General features: G+C 41.4%; 1 protein-coding gene across 1 annotated transcript; it reads right to left on the reverse strand.

Annotated features, from left to right (window-relative positions):
• Positions 1–6,407: 6,407 nt before the first annotated feature.
• Positions 6,408–8,604, reverse strand: LOC103724257 (arogenate dehydratase 1-like). Its single transcript, XM_008815461.4, has one exon. The coding sequence runs from the start codon at positions 8,199–8,201 to the stop codon at positions 6,786–6,788; it is 1,416 nt and encodes a 471-aa protein (XP_008813683.2). The 5' UTR covers positions 8,202–8,604; the 3' UTR covers positions 6,408–6,785.
• Between the last annotated feature and the right edge of the window lie 2,024 nt (positions 8,605–10,628).

Here is a 10,628-nt window from a genome sequence, read left to right on the forward strand (position 1 = left end):
AGTTATAAGTATGAAATGATGAAATAATATTTGATATGGTGTATTCTCAAAATTAGGATCAAGCATATGATTGTATGTGATTCATGAATTTGGTTAAATGGTATTTCTTTATGAATATATGATTGGGTATGAATTATGATTATGATATATTGCATGAAAATGATATTTGAAGCATGATCATGAGGCTCGATCCAGAGCCTGGGTATATGAGGCGGGTGTTTCCAAATCCTGCAGATGCATTTTGGGGAGAAGCAAAATCGGTGAGGGGTTAAGTGCGGCGCATGCGCGCACGTATGGACTCCGGAACCGGCCAACATCTGGCAGGGAAGCCCCATGTTTTCTCCTCATGTGGGCCCGATAGTCACGTGCCCTGCGCAGGCGGGCCGTGACATTTATGAACGTGCCTGGCCAAAGCATACATTATTTTACGACGGGTTTTTGAATATATCCTCTATGAAATGTTGTATTTTGCTATAACTGCTATCTCCTTTAAATGATGCTAATCGCATGAATTATTATGTTTGATCCAATAAGATTATGTATGATTACTTACTGAGCCGTGTAGCTCATATCCGTTCATTTACATTTTTCTTTTAGATCCTCACCACTGATAGGTGTCAGAGACACTTTAATTTGGTATCAGGGCTTCTTTCCTTTGGGGTAAAATAAGTATACTTTGTGTACATAAACTACATAGAAGCTCTGTATTTGGATACTGACCAGCATGTTGTACTAAGAATGCTTTCATATATAAAGGTTTGGTTGGTTTGACTACCCTGTTATCCATGTATGAGGCTTCGTGCTATTGTGGGCGATAGTCGGCAATAGCATAGCCGTGTCACAGATCCGAATCCGGGGTGTGACAAATATTACACTATATCATATATTTATGTATTAATATATATTATATTTTTTTGTGCTCTGTTGTATAATACTATGCAATGTTCTTTATGGTCATTTTGTCATACCAAAAGTACTTTCTTAATTTGTTTACCAAATACATGTTAAAGTGGCACAGCACTTTAGAAATGTAGTTACCAAATAACAAACAACTTTTCATAAAAGCTCTATTTCCAAAAGCTCTACTTCTAAAAGTTCTACTACCAACAGCTTCTTTAAACAGACCCTTAGTCAAATTGTTTTTAAGGAGCTTTAGTTTATTTTTATTGCAGATTTTTATACTTTGTTGTAACAAGTTTCAAAAGTTGAAACTTCAGAAAAAAAGTCCATCCAAAATTTGAAATGGACTATATCAAGCTTAGGGGAGGTGGTTTTGGTTGATTTTATGTAAAAAATCAATTAGGTTGATTGTGAACCGTTCAAAACAATCTTGTTGGGATCTTAAAGATATTATAGTGAAAATTTCCAATAAAAGTGTCTTGAGGAGTAGACGTAGGTATGAGTTTGTTGCTTGTAATTTTTGTCTTATTGTAGCATTCACATTTATCATTCACAATGCTAAACTCTATATCATCACCTTGTTTTTTTTTTTTTTTTTCATTGATGGAAGATTTTGGACCTGTTTTTATTATTTCGTATTAGTTAGACTTTTATAAAGATTGTTGTAGTTAGCTTTGCGTTATCATGGGTGATACCCTATGGTATCGTGGCTATGTCATGTTCTAGATTTGGAGAGTGATAGAACCAACAATCACCTCCCTAGTATGCAGGCTCCATATGTACCTGCAGCATACTGCATATGTATACCTGCAGTATAGCCCAAGTGATTAACGATGTTGTTTCGTGCTACATGTAGATAGTTTTTTGCCTACAAATATATGTATAAAATGTTGGAATTTCAATGAATTTTGAAAAGTTTTAAAGAGGTGTAAATTAAAAGATTTGTAACCCCCAAATTTGTAAAAGAGTTGTTGCAACCTTTAAGTATTTTAATTCCATTTGGAAGTTTCAAAACTTTCCATTATCTCTCATTATGGCCTTAATGAGGCCATAAGTATTCAATCATTATGGTTGAATTGCAAAAGGCCTATAAAGGAGCCATTCCTTGCATAACAACATATATACAATACAAGAGTCTTCTTCTTGCTCTCATTGTTTCTCTCTACCACTATTCTCTCTTTTACAATTTTCTATATTATTTTATATTTTTGGGCAACCGATATAGACTAGGTAATCTGCCTACTACAGACGTGCACTGTAGATTAGGCCCGCTGTGAGCCGTTTGGGTTGTATCTTGGAGCCGTCGTTGACCGCCAATACCTGCACGTGGGGAGGCAACAACGGCTTTAGGACAGTGCGTCTCTTGGCGTGCCTCTCACACCTCACAAGCCAGATATTTTCTTACCACTATTTTATTATAATTGTTAGATTTCCTTTTTTATGTGATTTAAATATTTTACAAAGTATCTTGGTAATTCAACATAAAACACATAATCCAACATGTTATTTTTGACTTGAAAACTTTGAAGTAGCCAGCCAGCCATTTTGAAGAGTTATTTTCCGCATTCTAGTAAATTAGCACATCAAGCTGGGTCAGACTAGGTGGGTTTGATGGTTTCAGTTACAAGTTTCTAAAGATTCTTCATTTAATTTTGAACCCTGAAGATTCTCAAACACTCATCCATGCTATTCGTTGGGAATTTAATTTAAAGTTCAGTAAGTTCACATAAGATTTAATATAATATAAAGGTGATTACCTTTATAACATAAAAATCTTTAATATAAAGGTTGGCAAAAAGGAGCACACGGGAACGGTTTTTTAATGAAGAAAGGAAACTGATGGTTGGTGATTGTCGGCATATATCTACTATATGCCGTTGCAACAGCATCGTGTCTAGACCTATTAGGCTAAGAGGGGCTCAACCAATGGTGTAATTGAAATTTGTCGGGCCTAGGCTTGGCCTTTAGGGCTAGTTTCCGAGCACAAGCCTGGTGCTTGGCGTTCAAGCTTTCGAGTCAGGCCTCTTCCAGGCTCTTTTTTTAGTTTCAAAACTATAAAAAGAAATAGTTGCAAAAATTAACAATTTGAATGGATTGATAAGGCGCATGGACTTTTGTTTATGATGGTTCATAAGGAATACTGTAGCATGGGAAAGAGCTATTAATATTTTTTTAGTTACCAAAACTGAATTTCTAAGGCATAAAAATAAATTATATATTTTATAAAATTCAGGTGGAATCAGGCTCGGTCTGGGCTGAAATAAACCCGAGCCCTAACTGTTTTACTAAGTAGGCTCATATTTCGCTACGCCAAAAAAGTAAATTTCCGACTCTTATCTTATTCCAAGCGTCGGCAAAAATTTTTCCCCCGTCAACATAAAAAACGTCGGCTAATGACGACGCTTAAATAACGACGCTTTTTAGCGTTGTTAAATAACGACGCTTTTAAGCGTCGTCGGAAGCCAAAAAACCACCTCATTTTAGTCCCACATCGGCGGATCTGAAAAAAAAAACTGTTTATATAGCCAAACCCAACCACTCTGCATGGATGGAATGAAGGTACCGATCGGGAAGGTTGTTTATATTTCTCTTTGTGTTCTATCAGCACCATGGAATGGAGGAGAAGATGCAGACCACCAATGGTAATTTTCTTGGCAAATGGTAATTAGCGACGCTTTAAAGCGTCGGGAAAGAGCGACGCTTAAAAGCGTCGCTAAATTGTAATTAGCGACGCTTTTGAAAGCGTCGGAAAATGTTTTTTCCACTGTAGCATAGGCGACGCTTTACCGACGCTTTGTAAAGCGTCAGAATGGTTTCTACCGACACTTAAAAGCGTCGCTAATAGCCAAAAAAAGCGTCGCTAATGTTCAAATTTCTTGTAGTGTTTCAAGCCTGTCCTGACCCACCAGGCTTAAAATCGGAGCTTATGGCCATTCGAAATGCTTTGGGCTCAAGTAGACCGTCTGACCCATAAATAGAAGTTTAATTGTATCTATTAAACTTCTTATCATAATGACACTAGATGATCAATTATAGCAAAAAAAAAGAATATAAAATACTGGACAAAGTTTAAATTGCCAGCATTTTTTACATATGCTGGTAAAACCCTGTTGTTGTTTCAATAAACCAGTGTAGTGTAAACAACTATGATAAAGGTTAACAAACTGATAAGGATTGATCATAAAAAGGCCTATTCAGAGTACAATTCTATTTATTTATACTAATACACAATAACTATCCATAAATACAAGAACTGTCCTCTTTAATAGTTGCTTCCCATGTTGGATCTCTGCCCCTAATAGTTATGGTAATTGCTGCCAATCGTCTTCTGACTACGAACAAGTAGGATCATTCTGCAGCTATTAAGCTAATAGTTGGCCTTTCACTTATCCTAATATAATTTGTGTTGGCTGTCTTCCTTCAGCCTACAATATAGTTTTTAGTTCTTGAAAATCTAAGACTGGTATATTCACTTCGGTCTTTTGTTAGACCGACTCAGGACTTAATCAGTCAGCCTAGTTTTCCACCTTATGACCAAATTTTATCTTTTCGGCCCCGGTCTTCACCCATATGTGATTTCACAAGCGAACTCTATTTAATCTTAACAAAAGTCATGCAATTTGCGCCTACTTTGATTCGATCAACCTAATCCACAAGGCACTTGTTCTTGACCGTTAGCTAGATTGTTAAAATGTGGTGTAAACAGTTGCTAGAACTACTAGAGGCGGAAGCCCAACATAGATAGAAACTATCAGAGTAGGCAATTATTATACTTTAGTATAAATAGATAGAATTATACTCTATGAATGACCTCACAACATCCAATTCAATGAATTTTATCTTATCTTAGTTTTGTCTACTTATAGGTTTACTCTAGGAGTAGTTGTAATTTAATTATTACTATCATATCCCAGTACGATACCTCTTCTCCAACTCCTTTAAAAAGTGGTTGATGGTAGCAAAAATTCTTAGACATTAAGGTATCTAAATCCATACTACTCTCTATCCTTTGTTTTCTATCATTATTTTTTCGGCTAATCCAATGCTAGTGACATAAATATACATACCTATTTTGGATGTTTGGCTTGTTACCGCTCTTCTCTTTTATTTGAGAATGGGATCCCACCAACAAGTTCTGTGATAATTAAAGAGCGCCAATAAGTTTCCTCAGAAATTGTTCTACACTTCGCAGCATGAACACCAGCTTGTGGGGTAACTAGACAGCTCTTGCAAAAAGTTAAAAAATTATAGAAATTGAAGGTATGTTCAACTTTACCCATACACAGCCCCATAGCATTACTCTGCAAACTTTAATGACTCACGCTTTGCCCACCAACGACGTACGGATAAAAATCAAAGTTATAATTACGTCACGTCTGACGTTGGCACCATACTTTTTATTATTTAGCTTTGGCAGGGTTTAATATAAGTACTCCTGTTGACTCTTGGGGTCATTTCCCCGGCCTACCTAACACCACGCGTTTATTGATGCAGAACCCACCGTTCCGTTCCCACTTCTTTTTCTCTTCTTCCTCAACTACCACCGACAAGGTTTTGCATTTAGGTAGGAATCAAATGCGTTAAGGAAACTTCACACCAAAACGTGCCACACCTACCCTGCAATGGTTCCAAAATAGATAGAAATGATGGTAAAATCTATCTCGAATCCCATCGAATATAAATCTTTTTGCAAATCTCTTTTACCAATGCAAGAAAAAAAATTATATAGAAAAATATTTTTATAGCTTTATCATATCCGATTTGTCCAACCAACTTGATCTAACACTACCAATCCCCTTTCGTTCGGAAACCCTAATCGCCCTACCCCACTCCGAGACAAATATAGCAAAGATATTCATAATGACCTATCCAACTTAACATATCTCCGAATCGGCCATGCCATAAGGTGAACCAACCAATAAAAGCTTGTCACCAAGTGATGGGGTGACCATTCAAAACTTGGCATATGGCCCATGCAAAGGGCGTGCGGAGAGTTCTCTGCATCTCAAACTCTTCTCACAATTAGTAACAACTCGATCATATAACTAGCTATTTTCTAACAAACACAGTATTGGTGATGGGTTCCGACCCAACCCTATGCTTTGGGAGATTAGGAGGTTCCAAAAGCTCTAATGACGGTCACCAACTTAATGCCTAGGTCATACCGATTTCCAGCAGCAACACAGTCCAAACACAATCGATTACTATTTTTATAAAGAAAAGATCCATGGACTCTCTCATTAGGTTAGTAGGCACAAAATATGCAAGTTTAGTTTTACATCACAAGGTTCACCAATTTTCCTGCATTCAGAGTTTAGGCGTCACGCTTGCATTCCCATAGACTGCATGCCTACAAACACGGTAAGTTGTGGGGTTTAATCTTTCGTCCACAATGTTTGTTTGTAAATGAGCTAAGAGAAGCATGCAACGAGATTGATAACTCTGGATCCTATGAAATCTAACGAAAAGTGTTTTTTTTTTTTTTTTAGCACCAGATCATACAATTATGCAAACTATACATCATGATAAACTGTACTATATAAAAAAAACACAGACGGTTGGTGATGATAATAACAGATCCGAGTATAAAAAAAACTAACGCATTTGCCAAATCCCGTTTGACCAATCTCACCCATTGTATTGGTGGATCAGTTTTGATTTGTTCATTCATCGCAGAAACAAAAAAAATAAAAGATTTTTTTTAAAAAAAAGATTCAGATGGGGAGGTAGTCCGGTGGAGCTAGCGCGACACGAGCAGCATGACTGGCCCACCACCAACCACGCCCACCAAAAGTCGAATTAATTGACTGATGATGGACCGGCGATCCAGTGGAGGAGCTAAATGGACGGACGGCGATCCGGCGACGAACCAATCAAACAATCAATCAATCCCGGCGAGGCGGAGAAGACGACGAGGAGGAGGAAGACGACGAGCAGGAGGTGGATGGGGGTGGCGAAGAGTTGGCGGTCCATGGAGTCATGTCCATGGGGTAGCTCCCCAGGACGCGGAGGAAGGAGGTGAATTCCTGGATCTCGGCGAGGGCGTTCTGTGCGCGGACCTCCGCCATGGAGGCCTCGAAGTCGACGTAGAACATGTACTCGAAGTGCTTGGCCGTGCCGACGTTGGCGTCGTCCACCAGCCGGATCGGGCGGTGGCGGTGCGGCCGGCTCTCGATCTTGGTCAGGCTGATGTCCCTGAAGGCAAAGGCCGAGAGCACCTTGAAGAGAACGGAGGTCCCTTCGCGGTCGTGGGCGAAGACGATGCTGGTCTTGAAGGGCCTGTCGGTCCTCGGGATGATGGGCTCCCGGGCCAGCATCACGAAGCGGGTCACGTTGCCGGAATCGTCCTGGATCCCGTCGGCGAGGATCTGGAGACCGTAAAGCTCGGCGGCACGGGCGGAGGCGATGGCGGCTGTGTCGCGGAGGCCGTTGGCGGCGACGTACTCGGCGGCGCCGGCGGTGTCGTCGAAGGCCTCGCGGGCGACGTTGAGGCCCATGCCCGTGAGAGTGAGCTCGCACTGGGAGAGGGCCTGGGGATGGCTGATGACGCGGGTGAGGTACTCCTTGCGGACGCCCGGGAGGGCGAGGAGGCAGTGGTGGACGGGGAGCTGGACCTCTCCGACGATGTGGAGGCGATGGCGGAGGAGGAGGTCGTAGTTCCGGTGGATGCTGCCGCCGAGGGAGTTCTCGACGGGGAGGACGGCGCGGTCCGCGATCCAGAGCTCCACCGCCTGGAAGGCCACCTCGAACTGGTCGCAGGGGATGGCCTCGCAGTTGGGGTAGGCCTTGCCAGCGGCCGCCTCGCTGTAGGCCCCCGGGACGCCCTGATAGGCCACGCGGAGCTGGGACCCGTGCATTGGCGCCGGGGAGAGGTCGGCGATGGTCAGCGGCCGTGGGAGATTAGCGATCGGGACCAGATCCAGTGTAGTCGAAGCATTGGTGGGCGGCTTGTGGCCGTTCACGGCGGCGGGGGCGGAGGACAGGTGATGCTTTCCATTGGCTTCCCCGGCGTCGGGAGCAGCATCGCCGCCGGAGACGGCGTCGGATGAGGGCTTGTTGTCGTCGGCAGCCTTGCTGGCGAGGATGGCGCAGGAGGTCTGCCAGTCGGAGCGGCTAGATCCGACGGCGCCGGGGAAGAAGGAGGCCGAAGGGTTGAAGCCGCCGGAGGCGTCGTGCCGGTAGACGGACCGGACCGTGCGGAGGGCAGCCGAGGGGATTCGGATGATCGGCGTGGCTACTCTGGATCCAATCTGGACCGTCGGATTGGTAGTTGGGGATAGAATAGCCGCCATGGAACACATTAGGTTAATCTAGTGTCCTTGGATACACTAATTATTTTAGATCCTAATCTTCTAGCCTCGCTAATGATAACAACTACAACTAATATAAGGATCGTAGAGGGAGAAGAAGGATAGAGATAAGAAGGGAGGGAAGAAGAGAGGGGATGGAGGGGATTCGGAGTACAGCTTGAGAAGAGAGATCCTTTCAAGCTGAGAAGAAAAGGGTGGGGGTGGGAAGGTGGGGATTTTATATGGTTGGGGTAAATGGAGGGGTTGGTGGGGACGAAGAGAAGAGAGGAGATGAGGGAAGAGAAGGAAGTGTTTGGTTTGGTCAATCTCGCACCTACCACAAAACTCACAGCCCCTTCCCTCCCCCCTTCTCCTTTCTCTCTCCTTTGCTCTTATTTTTGCCTTAATCCGGAGGAGGTTTAACCGACACTTCTCCTCTGGTCCTGCTGGCAGCGCACGGTCTTAGGAGTAGACCTCAAAAGGATGTGGAAAAGTATTATCTACGTGGATATTCAGCCCTGCTGCTGTACCAAACAAATAAAAATAAAAAATAATACGGGTGCTCATTGGCCGGCCTCGTAGTTACGGAATTCAAGTGCAGGCGCATATAATTTCTATACGGGCTATCGATGTTAGGGCTTGGACCCGTGATGATTCGCTACCGTCCCCCTGACAAGCGTAAACCCCCCTTCGTTTGGCAATTAAACCGTTTTCTTTGCGGCGACGTACAGCATTTGAGGGTAGAAAATGAAATTTTTTTGCATTAATATCCTTCTAAATATCAAATTTTATATAGATATCCTTCTAAAATTGATATTTACATATATACCCTCATAAAACTCTGTTATAGTACAAATATCCGTAATATAACGGTTGTTCTAACGGTATTAAAAAAAATCATATTTACATTAATTAAAAATAAAATAAAATTATAAAATTACGCTATTATTCCTGTCTTCTTTTTCTGCCATGGGATCGCGATCTATTTGCATGTCTGCCCGTTAAGAATATTTTAGTCATTTTAATTTGAAACCATTAATTTTTTAACGTCGTCAGATAGTATGGGTACATGTACAAAAATAAAAATAAAAAAAGGTAGAATGGTAAAATAAGTGTTTTATGAGAGTATACATGCAAATATCAATTTTGGAAAGGTATTCATGCAAAATTTAATATTTAGGAGGATATTCATGTAAAAAATTTGTAGAAAATGTTTTGGTGAGATAGCCAACGAGAAAGAGTAAGCGAAGGGCAGAATCATGGCTGACCGAGTCCGAGTTGGGCGCCGGCACTCAACAAAGAGAAACAACCAGTCCACGCGGAGTAGTAGGTGGAAGGGATCGTGGTGGGATCTGCCGCGCTTCTTCGCACTTGTCCGCCGCAATTATTATTATTTGGAATGAGACACCCTTCTCCTCGGCAAGCGGTAGTAGGTGGAAGCGGTTTTGATTGCAATACTGCTATCGCCGGTCATTTGCCGCTCTCCTCTAACACCCATCAAGATTATGGAGTCAAATACACTTTTAGCTCTCGAAGGACTAACAAAAAGAGCCGTTCCGTTCACTATTAAATGCACCAAATGCTGAAGCATCGAAATCTTTTCTTTTTTTGATATCGTTATTATTAATTTTCTTGGTTGTACTTCTTCACAATTAGATACACCAAATGCTTCTGCGTTCGCCGGCTTCTAAGGTTTTACATAACCTTTTTTATAATTTGATACATACATAATCTTCCATTTCATCAAATAATTGCCCTCAATTTGAACCACTCCGTTTGTTAGGCCTCTGTGACCTAAAATGTTTTCAATTTAAATCTGGATGCATGGTAGAAAATAGAATAGAAGATGGTTGCGGTTATTGCAATATATTATGGTCTAAACATCTTCCTTGTTGGAAAAAAAAAATGGAGAGTTCAAGTACAACCAGAATAGCTCCATATATAACTTGATATCTAATTCAACTTAAAAGCTTAAGTTATAAAGTTTCAAACCCAATCATCAATTCATTTACCCTCCACTAATTAATTTATGTAAAACTAAACTTCACCATGCAAATCTTCAATATTCTCCTCCTTCACATGTGAGCCAATTTCAATTCTCCCTCGAGTGCAATCTTCCACTCCCCAATCAAGCTTTATATCCGATTACAATTCTTGAGTGCATAATATGTTACCATTCTAGCCAAAGCTCACTCTCCAAGAACCACATTTTCACCATACTCATATAAAAGTTTGTTCTTCAAAGAATCATACCCAAGCCTGTGCTTAAACCAAGCCAACATTGCTTCATCAAGTCCACTTGTCACACTACTCAGCACACCAACGGCCATCATATTAATTAATCTACACCGACTAAAACCTCATACATAATCCTCAATATTGTCCCTTCATGTGTGAGCCAATTTCAATTCCTTCTTAAATCCAATCCACCACTCTCTC

This window comes from Phoenix dactylifera, unplaced genomic scaffold (genome assembly GCF_009389715.1).
Source record: "Phoenix dactylifera cultivar Barhee BC4 unplaced genomic scaffold, palm_55x_up_171113_PBpolish2nd_filt_p 000112F, whole genome shotgun sequence".
In the NCBI taxonomy this organism is placed as follows: Eukaryota; Viridiplantae; Streptophyta; class Magnoliopsida; order Arecales; family Arecaceae; genus Phoenix; species Phoenix dactylifera.

Coding starts and splice junctions, on each gene's coding strand:
- LOC103724257 (XM_008815461.4), bottom strand. CDS start 8,201: ATGTGTTCCATGGCGGCTATTCTATCCCCAACTACCAATCCGACGGTC.